The 23,415-nt window shown below is 43.4% G+C and overlaps 2 protein-coding genes across 2 annotated transcripts; both read left to right on the top strand.

Annotated features, from left to right (window-relative positions):
* The first annotated feature begins 4,083 nt into the window (after nt 1–4,083).
* Nucleotides 4,084–7,919, top strand: LOC124851650 (multiple epidermal growth factor-like domains protein 6). Its single transcript, XM_047339652.1, has 9 exons — nt 4,084–4,263; nt 4,587–4,713; nt 5,171–5,299; nt 5,417–5,581; nt 5,757–5,908; nt 6,106–6,274; nt 6,684–6,792; nt 7,258–7,394; nt 7,783–7,919. Exons 1-9 carry the CDS (start codon nt 4,084–4,086, stop codon nt 7,917–7,919), a joined length of 1,305 nt encoding a protein of 434 aa, XP_047195608.1.
* A 366-nt stretch (nt 7,920–8,285) lies between these two features.
* si:ch211-286b4.4 lies at nt 8,286–22,811 on the top strand. The gene is made up of 26 exons (XM_047339651.1): nt 8,286–8,292; nt 8,467–8,640; nt 9,723–9,947; nt 10,081–10,207; nt 10,387–10,586; nt 10,678–10,890; nt 10,977–11,122; nt 11,938–12,065; nt 12,814–12,958; nt 13,796–13,928; nt 14,041–14,226; nt 14,339–14,465; nt 14,568–14,779; nt 14,877–15,039; nt 15,522–15,610; nt 16,696–16,856; nt 17,000–17,114; nt 17,723–17,904; nt 17,990–18,134; nt 18,228–18,560; nt 18,724–18,821; nt 18,914–19,020; nt 19,114–19,193; nt 19,983–20,011; nt 20,102–20,233; nt 20,641–22,811. Exons 1-26 carry the CDS (start codon nt 8,286–8,288, stop codon nt 21,190–21,192), a joined length of 4,209 nt encoding a protein of 1,402 aa, XP_047195607.1. The 3' UTR covers nt 21,193–22,811.
* Nucleotides 22,812–23,415: the final 604 nt, after the last annotated feature.

Raw genomic sequence — 23,415 nt, 5'->3', positions numbered from 1 at the left:
CTCCAATGTCAGATATCTCTGGGAGTGTTTGTCCAGCGGGCTACTACTGCACAGAGGGCAGCAGCGTGCCCTCCCCCTGCCCAGCTGGCTCCCGCCAAAATGAGACGGGAGGAAAAAGTAAAGATGACTGCAAACCATGTCCTCTGGGTAAACAAGAAGCGATACTGTGTGAGCTTAACTCTGCAAAACTGGCTTTTCTATGTGCTTGTACAAATTCCCTTGCCCTCTCGGAAAATCTCCTCTCTGTTTGAGTGTCTTTACCAGGCTGGTTCCAGGATTTATCAGGCCAGAGAGCGTGTAATCCCTGTCCTCACGGGTTCCACTGCCCGAGTCACAGCTCCACCAGCGGCAGCCCTCTTCTCTGCCCAGCCGGCTACGTCTGTCCCGGGGAGAGTTCAGACAGTCTTCCTGTCCCCTGCCCCAAAGGCACCTACAGCCCCAACCAGGGTCTCACCACCACAGGTGAAAAGCCTGAACCTTTCAAATAAAAAAGGGGACAAACTAAACTATCTTGCCCTTTTAGCTGGCCAAGTTCTTGTTAGCCAAGTTATTCAAAGACCTAAACAAATTAAGGCAGATGCTTTCCAATGTAACTCTGACGACTTCAGTAAACTATTTGTTCCTTCTTAGTTATTATCTAGTTTCCCTTAAACAAAAGGAAAACATCCTGTCTCTACAGCAGAGTAATAATGATAACGATTTCAAGTCTTTCAAAATAATCTCTTAGTGATCCTCCTTAATTTAGTTATACTTTAGTTTCTTCAGGACAGTGACACACAGCGGTGTGCGGCCGTCTCAGACGTGCTGATTGACGGCACCCGGCAGGAAGCTTGTTTTGTGTTTTAGGGCTGAAGTCAGAGCTGTCAGTCTGTGTTTGCAGGTGAGTGCCTGGTGTGTCCAGCCGGTCAGTTCTGTGGCTCTGAAGGTTTGGTTGAACCCTCTGGGTCCTGTGCTCCTGGCTTTCTTTGTCTGATGGGAGCCACGGTGCCGAATCCGACTGACAACAGAACTGGATCTCTCTGTCCACCTGGGATTTTCTGCCAAAAGGGGCGAAGAGCAGGTCGGTGGAATAAAAGACGGCAGAGGTTCTGGGATGATGAATTTGATGGATTTTAAAAGATAACTATCCTCCATTTCTTTTCCCCGTCGTTCTCCAGGTGATTGCTTGGCTGGGTTTTATTGCGACTGGGGCTCCAGCAGAGCCGACAAGGCCCCGTGCCCGGCTGGTTTCTTCTGCCCCAGCAGAGCACCACTCCCCATGCCTTGCCCTGCAGGAACTTTTAGCTCCAAAGAGGGGAACACACACCAGATCAACTGCACCACCTGTTCCCCTGGATCCTACTGTCAAGGTGTTTTCCCACTTTCAAGTTCGATCCACGGGGGGGCCAGGCATCGTAATTTATTTTCCAGTAGCACTCACAATACATTAGCATGCAGCACAGCCAAGAGGCATGTTTTCAATAAGGCGTTCTTTAATAAGGGACACAACTGTTCACACACATACACACAGTTTAATGAAAACAACAATTTTACACCAATTCCATGGGGATTGTCCAAAGTCATTCTGAAGGTTTCATCAACTGAAGCTGAGCTTATACATCCTGAGGTGAAACAGGGACAGCTAGAGGAGTCTACACACCTCTCTTTATCTTTGCTTATCTAACTGAAAACTGATTTCACAGTGTCAGCGAAGTCAGTTTCTTTAATTATGCCGCTGTATCTTTTCAAAGTCAGAGACGTAGCAAGGAAAAGTTGTGAAAAAGCTTTTCATTTTATTTGACTATTTAGATCTCACCTTGGTTTATTAACTCTTCTTGCTGTGTGTCAGTTGAAGGCACCGTACGGCCTGCTCTCTGTCCCCCTGGACACTACTGTCCTGCAGGGCTGACTCTCGGCCTGGAGTTTCCTTGTCCTCCTGGCACCGTGCAGAACCAGCTCGGGGCCTCCAGTCCCGGTGCCTGCCTGCCCTGCCCTGCCGGTATGGAAAAGCATTAGAGTTAGTGCAGCCTAACCTAAACTCATGATCAGGTCAGTGTGTTTCAAATATTAATGATGATATACAGTTTTATTCCTGTTTTCCTGCAGGAATGTTCTGCTCTCTGTCTGGTGTGTCCCAGCCCACAGGACCGTGTGAAGCAGGATACTTCTGTCCTGCTGGATCAAGCAGCCCCAACTCAACTGAGTATCAGGTGTTGTTCTTCTTCTCTCTTGTTTGTTTAACCTGTTGATGTTGGTCAGCTGCTCCTTGTCCTTACATTAGCCCTTCAACCTTTAATCTAACTTCTCCTTCATGTGAGAATGTCCACATTAAAAACTAGAATGGCACTCCTAGGCCAAGGCCAAACAATCCCATTAAATTCAAAAAAGCTGCCCCAGATTTCACACAGTCATATTTATCAGTCCGCTAAACATGTCAGATTTTTTTTTTTCCATCAAGATCCATGATTTATAACCTGAGAAAATGGTAAAAATGTTGAATGTTGCCCTGTCTTGCAATATGACAGAAAGGCAAAATGATTTCCTTCCAGATCCGTACCAAAATGAAATGGGTTCTTCCCAGATCCATACGACTTCCCTCCTCTAAGTTTGGTGGTAATAATCTGTTTAGTTGTTGGTATAATGTTGCTAACAAACAAACAAATGGACAGAGATGACAACATTTCCGGAGTTTACTCTGAATTTCTCTGTAAAACTATTTAGCTCCCCAGTTTGATCACTCCATATGTTTTACTCAATCTTACCTCTATGGCACAATGTCAACTTCACACATGATATTGCAGAACATTGCCCTGTTGCTGAGCACAGTCACACTCTAATGGGAATTAGCATTTTATTCCCTCTGTAATTCAAACACTTTTGTATCGTTGTGTGTAACAAACATTTCAGCCTCTAGAGATCTCACTTTATTAGACCGGTAACTTAATGCAAGCAATGCATGCGTTCCAGTGATCTGAATTTTAAGGAAAGGATATTATCAAGTACAAATATCATCTGTCTCTCTATATATCTTTATATATGTTCTTGTTTCTCAGGGGAATTCAACCAGAAGCCATCTCTGCCCCTCAGGCCACTACTGCCCCTCTGGCACTGGCCATCCACTGCCCTGCCCCACGGGCTCTCTCTCCATCTCCCGAGGGCTGAAGGAAGTTGGCGAATGCTCGCTCTGTCCCCCTGGACTGTTTTGTGACAAGCCTGCAATAACAGAGTTCTCTGATGCTCTCCCGTGTCACGCTGGGTAAACACATCTGCTCGTATAACTTTTCAGTTTCTCTGAGATTGGATGTGCACATTCATCTATGTTTGGATTCCTATGTGGGATTTAAACTTGGATTAAAGGGACGATTTCGGTACGTCAGCACGACGTGATGAGTTTAAAAAATCAAACACAAGTCGGTGTGTGAGAAATCAGACAGATAACTGAGGACAGCAGATGCATTTTTCATGAGTCTCAGCAGGAAGCAGGTGTCTTCAACAGGACAAAATCCTCTCAGAACACTTTGCTAAGTGTAGCATTTTGTTGGAAATATTCAATAATCAGCAATAAACACCTGTAACCCTGCAGTTGTTTTCCCAGAGTCTGAGTTGTTTTCTTTTCTGGTTAAAAGCAAAGTCGGACATAAAAAGGGTTTCACTTGGAGGAACTACAATTAAAATCCAGTTTATTAAAACATACATTTTTTCTGGGAACACACTATACTCAGCAGCTGGTGGTGCTTCTTTCTGAATAGGCAGAACTGAATATATATGTGTAATGATAACTGCAATAACATTGAATATTGTGCTTTAAACTGACTAAAATGACTGGTTAGGCCCTGCAGAATCCAAATGTCAGACTGTCAATGTTTATGTATCCAATTTTGTCTTCTAAACGCAGCCAAATACTGTTTTCATTATCGTTTTGAATTAAAATACTTTCACTGCAATGTTTTTTTCTAGAATTGAAAACTTTAATTTTCTCGCTGGCAGATTGTCAAAAGTTGCTGATAACAGCTTGTGGCAATATGTTTGATATGAAGTTTGTTTTGCTGATTTACGCCCTCAGGTATGTGTGCCTGGGTGGAAGCTCCAGTCCCATCCCCTCGGATGGTTCCCATGGCTACCTCTGCCCTGCTGGCCATAGCTGTCCTGTTGGCTCAGCAAGTGAGGTTCCCTGTGAGCCTGGCACCTACAGTCCTGCCCCCGGAGCAGCCCGCTGCACAACATGCCCCCGGGGGACAATGTGCTCCTCCTCAGCCACTCAGGAGCCCTCTGTCTGCCCGGCTGGTGAGCATGGGGATGATAATCCATTTATGGAATTTGATCCCATAATATTAATGTATAATATTAATACATTGCTCAAAACAATTAAGGGAACGGTTTAATTACACATCAGATCTTGATGAACAAATTATTCAAGTTGAAAATCTTTACTGATGTACATTATATAATTTGTTGAGAACAAAATGATGTAACAACGGTCAATGAAAACCAAAATCCTCAACCCACTGAGGGCTTGATTCAAACCCACACTGAAAAGTAAACAATGTAAATCACAGGCTGATCCAACTTGTGTGAATTTCATCACGGTAACTCCTAATGTGACTCAGTTGTGTGTATGGCCTCTGTGTGCCTGTATGCTCCTGACAACATCTGGGTATGCTGATGAGTCGGTGGATGGTGTCATGGGTGATCTCCTCCCAGATCTGGATCAGGGCGTCAGTGAGCTCCTGGACAGTCTGTGGAGGTACTTGGTGGCGTCGGATGCACCAATACATAATGTCCCATAGTTGCTCAATCGGATTAAGGTCAGGGAAACGAGAGGGTCAGTCAATCACATCAATGCCTTCGTCATCCAGGAACTGCCTACACATCTGGCCACATGAGGCCGGGCATTGTCCTGCACCAGGAGGAACCCAGATCCCGCTGCACCAGCATAGGAGGATTTCCTCCCGGTACATAACAGCAGTCAAGGAACCGTTGGCTATGACATGGAGGTCTGTGCGACCCTCTGAGGATATGCCTCCCCACACCATCACTGACCCACCGACAAACCGGTCACGCTGGTTGATGTGACAGGCAGCATAACGTTCATCTATATTATACACTGTGATGATTTAAGTGTTCCCTTAATGTTTTGAGCTGCATTAATAATATAAATATGTTATTTTTGTAGGTCATTTTTGCCCTGCAGGGACCGCCCTGCCTCAGCCCTGCCCTCCAGGGACGTTCAACAACCAGACAGGGGCCCACTCCCTCTCTGTGTGTAGCCCCTGTCCCTCTGGAGTGTACTGTAGCTCGTATGGAGCCTCAATGCCACAAGGTGATCAGAAACATATGTGGTGACAGAATTTTAGCCTTTTAGAAGAATGTACAAAGCCTTAGGCTACTTTAAAGATTTGCTAATAGGGAAGTAAACTGACAGTGTTGGTATTTGTAGGTCGTTGTTTGCAGGGTTATTTCTGCCAAGGAGGGGCTATGGGACCTACACCTCAGAGCTCTGATGACTTCCCCCTGAATGGCCCTTGTCCTGTGGGCCACTACTGCCCAGCAGGGTGTCTCTCCCCGATTCAATGTCCTCTTGGCAGTGTTCGCAAGACCACCGGTACACCTGCTATTCACGTTCATCACAAAATGGCATTTTCATCTGTCACCATTATGTAAAGAATTGAATCATTTGTTATCCTCCTCATATCATGCATTTGCATTTGAAAGCAGTCCGGATGGGATCTCTGCTTGTCTGATCTGCATCACTGGTATCTCCTGTTCTCCTGTTATAGGAGGTGTGTCCTCCGACAGCTGCTCAGCCTGTCCTGCAGGTTACTATTGCTCCACTGAGGGTCTGGCCAACACCAGCGGTCCCTGTGCTGCAGGTTTCTACTGTCCTTTTGACTTCTCCTCAACCACTCCATATGCCTTCCTCTGTCCCAAGGTGAGGTTATTCATACACTCTTTTGTTCCTCGCTCTATATTCGCCCTCCCTGTTCGTCCCCTTATCCATTGTTCTTTTTAATTTCCTAACAGAACCTCTCAGAGAAAAAGCTTGTACCACATTGATGAATATTAATGTCCTGCTACACTGGATGTCACCCCTCAGCTGCACCATTGTTATTTTTATTATGTTTTTAGGGCCACTACTGTCCGGAAGGCTCTGCCCTGGCCTTACCTTGTCCCACAGGAGAGTACCAGCCAAACCCCGGCTCGGACAGCTGCATCCCCTGCCGACCTGGATTCTACTGTGAGGAGGCCATAGTGGGGGAGCCGTGGCCCTGCCCGCCGCACTCTTTCTGCCCGGCAGGTGCACTTTAAGGACAATAATTTAAAATCTGCCTACCAGCATCTCTACAGCTCACTAATTAACAAGCTGCATTTTGTTTGTTCAATCTGCACAAAATGTCAAGTGGTCCTTTGTGTGGTTTTGTGCCGGCTTCCTACTCATCATGCTGATTGAGAGGGGTTTAAATCTTCTAATCCAACACTCAACAAACAAACTATTGAGGTTATTCCCCAAAATGATGATCTATTCATTAATTGCTATTTAACAGTTTGAACCTTCTTGGAGAGAATTAATAAATAATTACAAAATGGTTTAGTTCAATGCAAAATAAAAGTGCAACATATAACCTTGTGCTAGTTCTGGAGATTGCCATGTAATAAATCATGCCCATGCAGGTTGTCTCTAATCTACTGCCTCTCTTTTTTTCCAGGCACCATGGTTCCTCAGCCCTGCCCCAATGGGACTTACACTCATCCAAACCAGGGAGGACTTCAGGAGGAGAGAGAGTGTTTACCGTGCCCTTCAGGGAAGTTCTGCAGGTACTGCATGAATTAAAGCCCCGCTACAGACAAGTGCTCCAATGTGTCCTTGTCTCACACTCACATGCCACACATGTACACACTGACAGACGCGCACACACACACACACACAATAAGGCACATGCACATTCCACACTCATGCATACACACTCAGACGAATGCTCAAAGGCACACACTCATCTCTGTTTTGATTAGACTCACAATTAGCAGAATGCAGCAGTATAGCACGTTCAAGAACCACGGATCACTGAGCAGCCAAATTAACATCTTCATGTGCATGGACGTAATGAATGTGGAAGGTGGAAATGTTGGAATATATGTAATCATAAAATCTATTTATCTAATGAAGCGTGCGTTTCAGTGTCTTCAAAAGGTTGTTCTGTATATGTGTTTCTCTGTGTGTGCGTCTGGAGTGAAGTGATATTTGCATTTTGGCTAAACTAACTCGGTGTATATTTTCATCAGGGCTGGAAGGATCCAGGGCGTGTGTGCTGCGGGGTATCTTTGTGTTTCTGGGAGTGCAGATTTTACCCCTCAGGGACCGGGGTCCAACTTCACCCAGTGTCAGTGGGGTATGCAGTGCGCTGGACCATGTCCACCAGGTACAATGAACCAACTAGAACTACCACTCCTCTAATATACTGTATGTAGTGGAGACTTTGAAGGAGTGAATGAAATGTTCTCATTGACTTTTTGGCATAATTATGCATATAATTATATTAACATGTATGACCAACAAAATCTAATCAGTTAATTTTGAGTCCAAATGTCTGGAGCACCAAATTTGAAGACATTCCCTTAAAGCTGTTATTGCATTCATGAGAAATGGATGGTTTGAGGGACAAACTGTACAAAACATTATCAAAACATCTATTCTCTAATTCTTTAACTTCAAATATTAGTTCTCACTGTCTCATGTTGGTGGTTAATCAGTTTATATCTCAGCTATTTCAAATAAATTGTTTGGACACAACACATCCTTTCTTCTAGGTTTCTATTGTCCCGAGGGCACAGACGAGGCTCAGTTGTGTCCTGCAAATACAGTCAGAAGCTCCTCTGGAGGTTCCAGCCTACAGGACTGTTTACCCTGCCCCCCCCAGTACTGGTGTCAACCTGGTATGAGCTGATAATGGCCTGTTTGTGAGTGGTTGGATGTGTTTTTGTTGCTACTGTAATTAGGTTTTCAGAGAGGAAAATGCAGGTCATGGTTTAAGTTACGAAGCAGCCCTTTTTGGATGACTTTGTTGTGAGAGGTTATGAAAGGGAAGAGCTACAGTAAGGTTCAGTCCTGATACTTGGGACACAGCGTATTGTTTGCCTGATTTCCTATCATGTAGTCCACTACATTCACTGTGTGTCTCATCTAAACTGAGCGTAAGTAGATGCAGTGTTAGCAGGTTCCTAGGACTGGGACTAAAGTTAAAACCACCAGGCTCAGAATTAAAAAGAGCCGTGAGCACACTGTCAATGAAATTATGACGAAGCGTGGGCTCATGACGGGTTAACCGGTCAGAAATATAGCCAGGGGCATGTGCTTGTTGAGGCAAAAAAACAGATCAATAAAGTGAAATAAATTAGCCACAGTGTAACAATTGTTCCACTAAACCCTCTCACCATAGAAATATCTGCACCTCTTATTCTACCTCCAAATGGAACCGTTGTGTTTGTTTGCAGGAGATCCAGCTCTTCATCTGTGTCCTGCTGGTCATTACTGTGATGGTCTGCCTGAGGGACACTTGAGTGGAGGACCCAGGCCATGTCCTCTGTACACTTATCAGGCTTCCCCTGGAGCAGGCAGCAAGGGGGACTGCCTGCCGTGCCCTCCTGGTGCACACTGTAACAGCACAGGTCTGACACACACATCTCACACGGCTGAATAACTACATTTATACATATACATACTAATGTGTCATTTATTTTCCATTAAAGCTATTTTAATTTTTTTTGCTTTGTCACTCTGCTATATCCTGTGCCAACTATATAATAACCTGTAAAGTCTGAAGGTTTGAATTTACATTTGCAAGGACAGTTCAAAGAAAATTGCCTTTTGAGGTTGTATTAATTTCACTCTGTGTGCCCAGTGTTATACCTGTGCCTGAGATAAGAGTGGAGGAGGTGTGTGATCGAAGGCAGTGAATTTAAAACTTGTCATACTGCAGACTACTCTAATGATGGAGTGGTGGATTTACAAAGGAAAAACGTCTTTCTTATCTCCCTCACGAATGCTTGATGTTTAAAAATCCCCACACTGTTACTTTTATCTGGTCGATGATGACCAGGAGATGACCTCCCTCCTTCTCCCCTGGTTCTTTATATGCAGGCGTCTTAAATAATGATGGCGAAGAAACTTTACTGCTGTTGTCATTTTGATAAGATTCACAGTTCAGGTTTATTACTTGAGGTCCTGCTCAGTGTGTATGGGCACAGTGATGCAGCAGATTTAATTCTACATGAATACTAATACTGCTGATAATAATAATATACTTTATTTATATAGCACTTTCTTAACAATGTTACAAAGAAAACTTAAAACCTCCAAAACTCCAAAACCAGACAAGGCAGTTAACTCAAAGGACATTGGCCAGATTAAGGGATAAAAGCAGTAAAAATGAAGAAACAAATAGTATATTAATAACAACTTATAACAAAATACAAACAGTAAATCAAACATTGAAGCGTTCAGTAAGAGAGAGGTTTAAAGATGAGGTTTAAAAGAAGTTAGAGAGGTAGTGTGTCTGAGTTTAAAGGGCAGAGAGTTTCTTTGTTTGTGGGGGTTCTAATAGAAAAAGCTCGATCTCCCTTTGTCACTACGTGCGACCTGGGAGTAACCAGCAGGGCTCCATCTGAAAATCAGGTGCACGCAAACCAGCTCAATAGATCTGAAATGTATTTTGGGTCTAGACCATGTTCTTGTATATGTGTATTTCCAGGGCTTACAGACTACTCCAACAGTCCCTGTCCGCCTGGTTACTGGTGCAGTGGGTCTGGCCCCCCCATCTACTGCCCCGCAGGCACCAAGAGGTCCCTTCCTGGAGCTGCTACGCCCAGACACTGTGAACCCTGTGCAGGGGGAACCTTCTGTCCAGACCCCCGGGAAACAGGGAAGCCCAATGTGGAGGGAATCCGTTGCAGGGCGTCCTATCAATGTCCCATAGGTGAGTTAATAATGTTAGCATATAAGCCTCTTTGTATGTGATGACTGTGAATCTTTTTTTATTTTAATGAATGTCTGTCTCCTTAAAGGCAGTAAAGGGGTTTTGCAGTAATGAGGTTTTGCTCATTATCCAGGTGCAGCCTCAGAGAGGCCGTGCAGAGCTGGCTCATACTGCGGACCTCAGACTGCTGAGCCCCAAGTTTGTCCTGAAGGTTATTTTTGCCCTGAGGGATCCCACTCCTACACAACGCCCAAACAACTGTGAGTGCATGAAAGCTCTAATGTTGTAAAACCTGGCATGTGGACAAATGACTGTGAGCTCCACGTGGAAATGAGGGAAGTTGAATTGTTGAAATGATGAACGCTCTGTGGCTTTGGACTGATTCTACCAGGGTGTGGGTTCAAGCTTTATAAATAACCCCTGTTGCCATGCTCCACAGCTGTCCTTTCCCTTACTACTGCCCGGCCAACAGCTCCACCATGAAGTCCTGCGAAGGTGGTTCCATGCCTGTCACCGCCAGTGGGCTCAGGGGATCCAAAAGCAGCTGCTGTAGTGTGTGTGAGGGGGGCACGTATCGTCTTCATCACTCCCCCGGCCCACAATGCCTTCCGTGTCCGCCAGGATACTCTTGCCCGCCAGGTACCTCACTCGCCACCACAAACCATTCCACATACCATGTCATACGTGGAACAATTGTTATTTCAAGTATGACTTTATTTTTATTCAACAGGTACTGACTATTTCAAAAGCCACCCTTGCCCTTTTGGGTCTGTCTGTCCCGTGGGATCCACTGAACCCGTACCCTGCCCCCCTGGTTCCTTTGGTAACCTCACTCGTGCTGGGAAAATGAGTGACTGTTACTCATGTCCAGCTGGAACTTTTAACCACCTGCCCGCCCAGAGCGCCTGTTTCCCCTGTGGCAGCTCCTCTACCTCACCAACCGGTTAGACCTCCTCAGATGTTCCTAGATAACTCAGAGCTTATAAAATGCTCTCATCTTGATCAAATCGGCCTCTTGTGCATCCTCAGGTTCTTCCTCCTGTACCTGCATTGGTAAGAACCGTGCATTCCAGCACTCTGACGGTTCATGTTTGTGTAGAACTGGTTTTATCTTCTACAACGAGCTGGATTACCAAAGCTCCAGCTCTGACAGTGAACTGGACTGCCAGCCTGAGGTCAGTAGCAGATCTAAAATCACTTCAGCAGCTCATTATATCAGCTAAAACTCTTTACATACTTCCAATGTTTGCCATGAAGAAATTCCGCTCACGGCCTTAAAATGGAACTCTACATTTTGTGAGTGGGATCTATGAATATGCGAACATGTCCCTCACAGCTCACCTGCAGCTGAGGAGTCTCATCCTGCTACTGAGCCCCACCCACAAGTTGACAGGATTGGTTTCTTAAGTTTGTGACATCACAAACCCTGGCCGGCCTTTTTTTTCAGAATGGCATTTGTGTACTGCAGTGTTGGAAATACTGCCGACTGCTTATTTCACTCAAAATATGTGTTTTATTATATAAAAGGCACAAGAGGGACATGCAAACATTAAAAAAACGTTCTCTTGTCAAAGATTAGTTTTCTTTTTATGTTTAAATTTGTAATTTCTTCCAGTCAAAAGGTTTTCAGGGGAACATAATCAAAGTTGTGGATTGATTGTTTACCAGATCGAATTTTTCTTGTTCTTGTGAAACTGTATAGACTGGAAAATGACTTGCCTACAAGGTGAATAGAAAGTTTGTTGACATGTTTTTGCAGCTAAACTTTTAAATATCCAATGCTGAAGTTTTCAGAAGCACAGCATCAATCCCCAACATCCCTGTGTATCGACCACGGCAAATAAATTGAAAAACTAAATGTGAAAAACCCTGCATTCATATGACCTGTTTAATATGTAATTAAGTGCAGAATATTTGAAAATCAACACAGGGAAAAGGGGAAACACCTTTGTTTTGTTGCTCAGTAATGAATAAGGTCTGTGTGTTTCAGGTGAACAGACGGTGTGCCACAGGACAGGCACGCCTGGCGGTATCCAGGGAGTGTGTGTCCCCTTCCCTCCACTCCTGTAATATCACCTGTGGACCACATGGAGGAACTCTGGATTTGGAGATGGGAATGTAAATCTCTTATTTATCTCTTAAGCCCCTTTTATATTTTTATCAGTTCACCTCAGTCCTTCACATAAGCCGGTGAAGATAATGACAATTTTAAAAGTTACCAGGTTAAAGGTACTGAAGCTAAATGTAGTGGAGGAATCAATTATGGTCTTTAAGTGATAAATACAATAGTTCACATTAGTATCCTGGTTATGATCAGGTTTTAGGGAGTCTTCTGGTTATGTTTAACACCTGTAAACATATCTTACTGGTTTTATAAACCTGGACAAGACCCTATTCTGGTTTTGAGAAATGTGAATACCTTAGGCTGGGGCATGAAAAGACCTCATCCAGGTTTCTGAACCACATCGTGGTCGGATGGTTGCGTAGGTTTTATACACAGTCGATTATTTTATGTCTATATTTGACAACTGCTCATCCAAAAAACGTCCCAGTCAACACTTTGCTTATTCTGTCCTCAGCGTTAAATCCACGGAGCTTGAAGTCAATTGTCTATCTGTTTATTCTTGACAATTCATTCACAGATTTCTCTATTTGTAGTTGGATTATAATGGTAGAAATAGACGTTATACTCAAATGGATTACATATGAAATGATAGACCCCAGGAGTTTATCCACTCTTGTTTGTTCACCGGCTTGTGTTTTTGGTAGCCGGGCGGCCTTTATTTGTTCGTGCCGACTGTGCGCTCAGCTTTAATTGACAAGCGTTTTTTTATTTTCTCTTATCTTCCCGATCCTGACACCCCAGCTGCCAATGTGAGCGATACGTGTCTGCCGAGGAGCTTTGCAATACGTCCTGCCTCTCCCGTCTGCCTCAGCTCTCTGCGCAGCTCTCGGCAGATGGACGCCTGCTGCTCAGCCTGAGAGACAGAAGCAGCATGGTCTGGACACGGGTGAGGGAGCGGCAATGGGGCTTTTCACAAACCTGTTATCATTTACACCGGAGTGCATGCAATTTTGATTTAACCTATACTTACTGATCAAAGTGTGTGTATGACTGAGAGGAAGGATTCTCGAAAGCCCCCCCCCCAAATGCAACATTAGTATTGTACGATGCAACCCAGAGGCTTGTCGGACTGTGGGGTTAAATGAAAGTGATTGGTTGGTGGAAAGCTGGGCGTAGCATTTATCAGGGCCTCGGCCAGACGGAGCCTCAGCAGGACACCTGGAGAAATGGTGCAGCTGCAGATTGTGTGATATCTTTGCACAATAGCGAAGAGAATCTGATAAAGAAAACCAAGCTCTCCATTCAAGGTAAAAGTATTGAGTTCAACAGGATGGCCTCATTACTCCCCATTAGTTTGAGAAATCTATGAATGGACATGTTTTGTGTGTGTCTACTTTTGTCCTTTTTTAAGAGATGTTTATTTTGTGTTTGTGTTTCTCCGTGGATTATCATTTAATAGCCCTTTATACGTTTAGGTCACTTTCTTTTTCTCTGGTACACGATCCTTATCTTTATTTTAAACAATTGTATGTTTGAAATTGAAATAATTTTACCATGATCTTACACATACACACATCAGGACACATTTTGTGACAGAACTTAAGCATCTTATTTGAGCCAGCATTGTGCTATAGTAGCATATACCTATATGCTGTACATAGTCAGTTCTAAAGTCAGTAATTATGAATTAATATTTTGATATATATATATAGATAGTATGCTGTTGCTGTACTATAATGACTTAGTAGCAGGTCTTATCCAACTTGTTCCTGTTCATTTCCAGACTGTAATGGATGTTTTAGGACCAGATATTCATGCAAAGAACTTTGGGAAAATTCATCTGGTCCAATTTGACTCTGAGGGAGTATTTGGTTGGATTCCCACACAGACGGGACTTATCAATCAGTTCCTGTCAGGTGAATAGACTTCATTTGTCATGTTGGTTGATGTAAATCTGAATTTATGTCACCACTCTACATGAAAAAAATGCAGATTTTTATAACTGGACACTGATTTATCTCTACTCAGAACCAACAGAACTCCTAAATACAAGACCCAGAAAGAGGAGAGATACAAATGATGAGGATGATGATGATGTCGATGGTTATGCTGCTGTTGGTGGTGACCTGGCTGTTCTTCCACGGATCCCCAACCCCATTGCTTGTTTATCCTCCGGTGACATGCTCATTTTCCATCTCGCCATCAATCACACTGGTATTCTGCTTTCTTTGACTTCAGATGTGATTTTTGGGACAATCGTGACGAGATGATTTATTTTTTGCTTTAATAGATGTTATATTTATATGAATTCATTTACACCCCTTAGACCGCCGTCTCAGTCACTTCCCAGTGTATCAGAAAGACCACCTGTTCAATAGTAACCCCGGCTGGGACTTTGGAGCCTTCCGACATTTGCAGATGCTCGTGAAGCAGACGAACTTCAACTCCACAAGGTAGAGTTGAGTTCAAACACTACAGGTTGAACCTCCAGTTTTGTTTATGTGAAAGGACGCTTTGTGAACATCTCCTGTCTTGATTCCTTGCCCTTCTCTCAGGTTTGCCCACGTGTTCTCAGAAACGGGGAAGTACGTTTTTGTGGACAGCGCCATCCCAGAGTGGAGTTTGGTGGTGGTGGTCAGTGAGGAGGGGGCGGAGTGCGATGCTCGGTCGTCTGTGTTCCAGCCCATGACCCCGGCACATCTGGTCAGATTTGGGATTGTCATGCAGCACCGGCTCAACCTTCTGCCTGACTGGGGAGTTATAGTAGGTGTGTATCCTCAGTGTCTTCTCATCATTTGGTGAAAGTTTAACTTGTCTTTGTTGGGTTCGCTTCTTTATCGTGACAAGATGTCGACTGTGCACAGGGGTCCTGAGTCTGCTGCTGGTGGTCGTTGTAGCTGTGACCGCCACGATGCTCGTTCTGCGACCCAGCAAAGCAAAGCTGGTCTCCCAGTGGAGGATGAAGCCAAAGTGGCGCAGTCTCGGAGAGCCCTTCTGTCCGGTGGAGTGTGATTGCAATGGAGACAGGTCTGTTGTTGTGACTGCAGTTATAATGTGTTTTTCATGTGTCAGGATGCTGGATATGTGTGTACTGGTAGAAGTAACAGTACAATGTCCCCTGCATGACAGGTTTAAAGCTCAAACTAACATGGCATCCTCCTCTAATTCTTATTTTAAACTCTAAAATGACATAGATGACTGGGAATTTGTGACTTATACATCTTTTGTTACCTTAAATATTGTGTACGAGTAACCTTCCTGTTTCTGGTACTGTATCCCTTTAATCCTGAGATGTTTCGATTGTAATCTTCTCTGTCGACAGATTAATGTTGTAATAAACTTGTATATTTTAGTACGGACAACTAAGGCAAATTAAGTCAGTTTATTCAGCGCTGAGAACACCAATTCGAAATCCAGCCGGCTATCGTCAACTATCTGCAAAAGATTTGTCTTTATCAATAATAGATAAATGTATAAAACCACATTGTGGCTTGTGCTTTGTGTTTCAGCATCGCTGTCCCCAGTTTAGGAGGTGCTCTCGACAGCAGGGGGGTGGGAGAAGGTGCAGAGGCGGAGGAACCTGCTGTTTCAAAGGGAGGTAAAGTCACTATTCATTACATTTACATTTGTATCATATTTACATTTATCATAAAGATTTACACTAGGTCATAACCCGAACTCCCTTAACATTTTTATAGCAATAATAATGTAATGTAATAATGTGGTGGTTGAGTGCAAAGTGAGTCTTTAATGATATAAACTATGTTCTGTTCTAATCTGAATCTGGCTTTTGGAAGATCGTTTAATATTCTAGCATAAAACCGTTTACTAATTAGCACTAAAACCAGTGTAAAGTTCAGTTATTTTTAGAGTCATACACAAAACTATCTGAAAATATTTAGTTGTGACCTGATAATGGCGCGCTGTGAAAAATGGGGAGTACCATGTTTCATTTAAGGTTTTAGAGATATTTCAGTTTGGACCAAAGTGGTAAATCAACCCTTAAGCCTGACTCATCAACATTACCATTCATAGAGCTAAAATATTGAATAGACAGTTTATGGACTGTCACATGGGCAATAAATGTCTTTGTTCAATTCAATAAATGAGACCATCTGTCTTTACTTTTTGCATCACTTCAGTTTCCTGTTAATGAACCGATTATTGAAAGTGATTCAAGAGAAGTTTCACTAAAAAAAACGTTTCCATCTGGCTGCTTTCCAATATCGTTCACCGCTGGTGTGTGCTAATGTTTGAAATGACTTTTAGGTGGAGTTCTCACTTAGTGCGTATTGCATTATTCATGCAGCTTGATAGGGTGTTTAAACGTCCACTGGTCGGATCATTATGAAACCACCACGCATGACTAGCTAGCAGTTAAGAGCCTTTTCCCCCACTTGATTGATGATAACGAAAATAATGGCTAATTTCCCCACTCTTATGACTTGTGCTCTTATCTGTAGTTCCCTAGTTAGCCTCTGCGATCTTCATTCAAGTACTTATCATCCGACGCATGTTCTCTCCCTGACTATCTTGAGACACGAATGAATTACTATAAAACTCACTTAAGGAAGCCTATGATTTAAAAGGTGCATTCACTCATCATAGGAGCATCTTCTCAGGTAAAACAATAAAAAAAAAGTGATGACTTGCATATTATTGATAATTACTGCCCTTATTTAGGAAGTGTATCAGGGCGCTGTGATCTAGAGGAGTTCAATGTGAAAACTCTGTACGACAAACTCGAGGACCAGAACCTCCACATCGCCTCCCAGCTGGCTCGACACCGCAAAGACATGCAGGAGTTTTACAGAAACATTTGTCAACAGGCGGAAACGCTCAAGGTGAGTCTCACCACACTGACTCAATGCAAACGTATTAAATGATCAATTCAAGAAAGAATTTGCGATTTGATGTGAAACATCTTAAAGTTATGATTTAAAGTGTCACAAGAAAACTGTGTAAAATAGTGTGTTTTTATTCTAAGAATTCCTTTGAGAATATGGACCATAAAAAGCTGAGTCTTCTCAAAGAGCTGCTTGTCCATAATACCATGAGGGATAAACCATCTGACAGCAGTGGGGGGGAGAGAGAAGCACAAGGTAAGACTGCAATGTTCAGGTTCTTCTTGACAGTTGGATCAAGAGGATCAATGCAGCTTTCACATTCATACTTTACATATGAAGCCACAGCCTGTTAGCTTAGCTTAGCATAAAGTCAAAGCCTGGCTCTGTCTTGATGTAACTAGATCAGTCTTTCAGCAGATCAGAAATTTAAACTTTGTTGTGTTTTGTGTAATATGCACATAAACATATGCCGTTTCTTTAAAGGCGAGCATGTATAGGTACTGTAAAGCTACACGGATATGTCCTACTTTTCCTTTCACAGTAAGTTGACATGTTGTGCCTAAATATTGTTTAACCCAGAAGAACTAATTGAGCACATTGTTTAAACTGGAGGTGCTCTAAATTGTCCCCTGAATTTCCCTCGGGATCAATTTAGTATTTGTCTATATAAATTATTCATGTTCTTTAAACCAACTGGTGAAGTACTTCCCTTGTGTTTAATGGCTCTAAGCCCCTTATCTACTCAACTGTTTTGCTTTTTAAATCACCTGTTGTTGCACTGTTAGTGGTTTAAACTTCACTAACATCCTTTTTGAATCGTTTTAGTTTTTCATATATGGAACTGAATGTTCTTATCGCCCCAGCTGAGCCATCTATGGCATTACTGGGAACTGTTCTCAGGTCTGTGGAAGCTCTCGTCTGCAGGGTGACAGGAGAAGCTTGGCAGAACAGGGATTACTGTCACTCTGGTCCTCATGATACCAGGGAGTGTGAACCGCAAGCTGGATACACACAACCCGGTGACACCAACATGTGTTACACACAGGTGCTGTAGTAGCTTTTGCATTTTTGTTTTTGCGTAAATTGGAATAATTACGTGGAGATTTATTGTAACTTACAAAATTCTACAGAGTCTACAGAGCACAGTCCCTTGTCTAAGTGACCACGACTTATCCAAGCTGGTCAGTATATCTCCTCTGTTCAAGACCCTGCAGGAGATCCAGCAGTCTTTACACAGCCTCTCCACAGCTGAGCCTACTCAGCATCTCCACCATGGTACAGACATATGATTAAAACAAGTTTCAATCAGAAAAGAGAGAGAAGCTGAATGTAATGATTATATACTGAATGTCGAAATTTCCTTCTCAGCTGTAGAGCCGTCTGTCCAGGAGAACTACGACGGGAAACTCATCCCAACTGCTCTGGTCAACCTATCCGCTCAGCACGCTGCAGTTTTTCTGTTCGGTTGCCAGGTGATGCAGTTGCTCGAAAAATGCCCCCAGTTCCCCTCCGTGCTTTTGCTACTGGCCAAGTCGATCCCAGTTTCTTCATTGTCCACTAATGAGGCCACGCTGGCCCATTGCTCTGGGGACTTTTACTTTGATAGGACCAATCAAATCCTTTATCTGTCAGAGGCAAAGCTTCAGCACGTGGGGCATTTTATCGGCGTCCTTCTGCAGTCCATGGCCCACATTGCGTCAGGTAAGTGGATCATCACAGTAGTTCCGGAAAACCTAATCTTGTGTCCTTGTTTTTTTAACAGCCATGTAGAGAGCAGTATAATAGCCCTGGCAATCATCTTTGAAAGCACAAAGTAGAGTATGTAATCAGCTAGAAAAATCCCATTTTCCCCTATTTTTTCCAGCATCAAAACCTCAGAGCTTTATGCAGGCGCTGCATGAGGCCGTTTCCGCTCTGAGCCTTCAGCTGTTTAACGTCTCTTTCAAATGGAGCACAGAGGAGGTGAGAAAGTGCTGGAAACCTCACACATCTGTCTGAAACTGCACAGGTTTGGGGAAGATACGTTTTAAGCTTGTTTCTTTTCTTTGTCACAGTCAAAATTCAGCGGTTCGGAGAGTCAGCACGGTGCATTAGTTACAGAATTTCTCAACGTCAGAGTTCCCGCTGAGGTGCATTTCACTGAGCACCTGTTAGCTCGCAGGTTGGTGAGAAACATGAACCCTGCAGCAGAGTGTGCTATAAGCGAAACCGTGCAGATAACCACCTTTTTCTCACTATCTCTCCTCCGATTTAGACTTGAGAAATACAAGTATTTCAAGTTAGAGCAGCTCATCTTCAACCTCGGACGGTGTTCAACTGAGGACACAGACCCAGGTAGGACGAGTGCAGATTTCTAGTCCTGTTATATGCAAAATCAATAACTGCAAAATCTGCAAAGTAAGTATATAATATGGTGATGGTTACAGACGCATATGGACAAAGAACTAAAGCGGGTGACAATCTAAATTTACCACCTTAGAACACAGATGGTGGCAAATATAGTTGATTATAAATCATGATGATTCCGGTCTTTATTGTCAATATAGAAAGAATCCGAACCTGGTGTAAGGAGCACGATGATTTTTCCCTTGATCAATGTGTCTTCAACTTGGAGTCTCGTACAATTTGTGGGGATGAGTTTAATGCTTTCAGACCATTGATCCATAAAGGAACGCAATTTTGTGCAGCCCACAGAATTCCATTATTTTCACAACAATAACACTCCCATACAAAGTAATGAGAAAATCCAAATGTGGTTTCAGATTGAAGTTGTTTCTCCAATTCTTCCCGCTCGCAGGATTTATATTATAGGAAGTGCTGGAGAGTAAGAGTTGATTTTCACCCACTTTGTCACCTAAACAGCTTTTTGTTCCAGAGGAATGGGTCAATATCCTGCTACACACAGTTTGTGACCTTAGTGGCAGCCTGCCAATGAGCATTGGAGCTATTCTGAAGCCAGGGGGAGGGAGGGGAGGGCGGGTTCTGGTAGATATGCAATCACATATTATTGTGGGTTTCATCCAATTATTGTAATTTTCTTCAGAACAGATTCAAGCAACACTTTCACACTAAAATCACTTGTTTTGATTCTAAACAATTAAAAGTGTAGTTTAATTTCTGCAGGGTTGCCACCAAAAGGGACACCGATACAGGTAAACATCCGTAATTATGTTTATTTAAGAGTAATTTAATAGTTTCTACCCTCCAGGCATGACAAATGTTCCCCATTTCTTTTACTCCAGATATCCTGTGTAGAAGAAGAAATCGACCGCTTGAATGAGTCCTTCCTGCAGCTCAGCGTGCAGCTACAGAAGAGAGCTCAAATGAGCAGATGGCAAGAGGAGACACAGACGAGTGCTGGGAACCATTCAGCGGTAATTAACTGGAATATTACACATTGCATAACCCAAATAATTTATCTGTGTGGCAATTCTTCTGAAGAGGCTCGGAAATGCTCTCTTTGTTTTTAATACCCTATAAAATTCAACATGCAGAGATATTTCATTTTGACGTTCTCACGATTCATTAGCATTTCATTCATAAAAATGACATGATGCATTGATACATTTGGTTAAAACTGTGATGAATCCTTCAAATTTCTGCCTTTTCAAGCTGATGTTCAATTGCTCCCAGATTTCAGAGAAAAATGTGTGAGTGCAGTGTGCCAGCATTTGCATATTTGCATCACATCACGGTCTTTGAGACCATGTCAATTAATTAATTTACATCTTTTGCCACATCATTGTTCACAATACACGCTCTGTGATGTATCCCCTTGCAGAGGGCTACACCAACAAGCAGCGAGCCAAGCCTGAGTCGTAGTGGAACAATGCTGCTGGAGCTGAAGAGACGCCACGTATCGCAGCGTCTCAATGAGCTCCAGCTCACATTAGGTCGGATCAGACAGCGCCAGCAGCGTGGCAGCGAGTCAAGAGATGGGACAGGAGGCCGTAAACAAACAGACAGCAGCAGCAGCACTAAGCCGAGAGAGAGGGAGCAGTATCCTGGCATAGATGGCTGCAGTCCCGCCGACGGCCAGCGGCAGGGCGGTGTTCCAGCGAGCCGAAGTCACAGCCAGGAAAACATACAGGGCCGAGCTCTTGGTAACTATAAAGTGGAGAGTCATATTTCCACCCAGCAGAGGAGTAACAACCCTGAAATGTTGCTGGACTGCCAGATGCTTGAGAGCCAAGATCAGCCGCTTGTGACTGTGCCAGGAAAACAGGAGCTAAACGGTCAGATCACAATAGAAAATACAACTGGACACATACACAGTGATGACATGTGGGCGCCCGCTGATCAGAGACTGGATCTGAATGTGGACAAATGCTAAGAAGAATTAGTTGCATCATGTATTATCTGACCATTATTCCTCCTCCTCCTGCCTTGTGCTCGAAATCTGTGTACACTATAATATTCTGTCTTGTTTGTGGGGGCAGGCGGGGGGGCGATCCAATCCATAGTCTTTTTAATTATCTGTGATCCCGGACAGAAATAATTTCTGGCAACAAGCGGTGTGGCGTGACACACTCTGTCATCTTGTCCAAATAGTTTCTCAGTCAGGAGTTAATTCTGTCCTCAAACACGGGCTCTGTTCATTACCATATTCTAATTAAGATAATAAACTCCAGCTCACTGAACACAAGGTGACACTTGTGCGTCTGTGCTTAAACAACCTCCCCCTTGTGTAGAGGCGACGACCCTTGTGTCTTCATGAATATTTAATATCGAACGACAGTAATTCTCTAACCCTCTTTCTCGCAGGTCCTCTAACCTGTCGTTTGTAATCTTTTTGTTTCTTTTCTAAGCTCTTTAGCTCCTTTCATCTGTTTTCCTCTATGACCAACAGGCCATGCAAGTCAAACTCAAAGCAGCTGTGAAACTTGAAAGCGTGTTGGATCTGCTCCAGACACGTCAGTGCTGCACGGTCGCCTCCTTCTCCTGGTCTGATGGTTTATCTGTCGTACAGGAGTTCTGGGTCTTATAATAGAAAGTGAGTATTACTACAGGGGGACTGTGAGCCAAATCATAAGGTCAAATGGAACAAGTCTTCACTTGCAATCAGTGTTGGCTCAGAGGTCTGTGCCAAGTCCCCCCCGGGTTGAATCTGGCATCGCCCTGCAGCTCTGTGTGTGTGTGTGTGTGTGTGTGTGTGTGTGTGTGTGTGTGTGTGTGTGTGTGTGTGTGTGTGTGTGTGTGTGTGTGTGTGTGTGTGTGTGTGTGTGTGTGTGTGTGTGTGTGGAGAGGTGTGGTTCAGTAGCTCCCTGTACACCTTATCAATTAGATTAGCTAAAATGTGCCACTGATCTGGCCTGTTAGTGTGTGCGCGTGTGCGGGACATGACATTGTATAACATCATGTTGAGCTGCTGCGGAGTTGTGTGTGTGTGTAAATGTTTGCACGGTTGTTTACAGTGGTGCAGCATTATGCTCGCTCTACTTGTTTAGATCAACACACGGGTTATTTTTAGGAACAGGGTCTTTCTGTGATGTTTGTGAGGGTATATGTTTGTGTATATAAGCACAGGCTTCTGTGTGTGTGTGTGATCTCAGGGTCGATTAGAATGTTGTTTTGGTACATGTCGCTCTTCCATCTTTCCAAAACAAAACAGCAATAATAACAGTCAGATGCACACAAACACAAGCTAACACTGAACTGCAATGAGTTTGTGTTTTCGTATGAGATATATAACAGTGGCTCACTTATGTGTTATTACCTCCGCAAATGAGGTTGTGTTTTCCTCCCCGTCTGTTTGTCAGCAGGATAAATACCGAACTGATTTCCATGAAACTTGGTGGAATCATGGGACGTGGGATAAAAAAGGGGGCGAATACAGGATTTTTTTTCACTTTTCTTAACATTGCGAGATGCTGTGTGAGGTGTGTTTTTTTTTTTTCATTTCCACTGTTTTCCCAGGGAATAATTCATGGATCTCGAGGGGGAAAAAAATCGGTCATATTTAGGGGACTGATATGTGTGCAATTTGGTGCAGATCCAAATAAAAATCTGTATCTTATAAGGACACTGTTGGGCCTTGGAGGAGATATGCGCTCCATATACACTAAGTGCCATTCTAGATTGTGTATGCATTGCAATTTATATTCGAATTGCACAATACGAAGTAATTTCACACAGCATCAGGACAGATGATTGCAAGATGCACAGAAACAGTCGACCCGCTGACGTACCAATAATTAACATCGATGTTAAATGTTGCAGAAATGAGAGCTCCTGCTTATACTCTGTGTAAATCGGAGCATTTAAGAGGGTTTTTTTCTAGCGAAGCACGATTTAAATCCCCATTTCCAACGTGCTTCATCCATGGCTGCCTGATGTAATCATGATATAATCTTGAAATCCTTCCAAATCCCTTTAAATCTGCTCTTTGCAGTGAATCCTCGAGGGCCTCTGCACACACACTCACTCACTCACACACACACATTTACATCCATGAACAAACATTCCCTCTCTTATTCACTTATTTATACTCTCAGTCAGTAGATGTGCTTGTTCCCTGATTTAAACTCCTATGTAAAACTGTAATTGACCAACATTA

The sequence above is a fragment of the Hippoglossus stenolepis genome, chromosome 4 (genome assembly GCF_022539355.2).
Source record: "Hippoglossus stenolepis isolate QCI-W04-F060 chromosome 4, HSTE1.2, whole genome shotgun sequence".
NCBI lineage: Eukaryota > Metazoa > Chordata > Actinopteri > Pleuronectiformes > Pleuronectidae > Hippoglossus > Hippoglossus stenolepis.
The sequence above is the reverse complement of the archived record's forward strand: the minus strand, read 5'-3'. Positions and strand labels throughout refer to the sequence as shown.

Excerpts from the sequence above, each read along its gene's own strand:
- si:ch211-286b4.4 (XM_047339651.1), top strand. Across the intron at positions 14,227-14,338 it reads TCTCGCCATCAATCACACTG|ACCGCCGTCTCAGTCACTTC; the intron begins GTATTCTGCTTT and ends TACACCCCTTAG. Across the intron at positions 20,012-20,101 it reads CAAAAGGGACACCGATACAG|ATATCCTGTGTAGAAGAAGA; the intron begins GTAAACATCCGT and ends CTTTTACTCCAG.
- LOC124851650 (XM_047339652.1), top strand. The coding sequence starts at position 4,084 with ATGGTTCCCATGGCTACCTCTGCCCTGCTGGCCATAGCTGTCCTGTTG. Across the intron at positions 5,582-5,756 it reads CAGTGTTCGCAAGACCACCG|GAGGTGTGTCCTCCGACAGC; the intron begins GTACACCTGCTA and ends CTCCTGTTATAG. Across the intron at positions 6,275-6,683 it reads GCACTCTTTCTGCCCGGCAG|GCACCATGGTTCCTCAGCCC; the intron begins GTGCACTTTAAG and ends CTTTTTTTCCAG.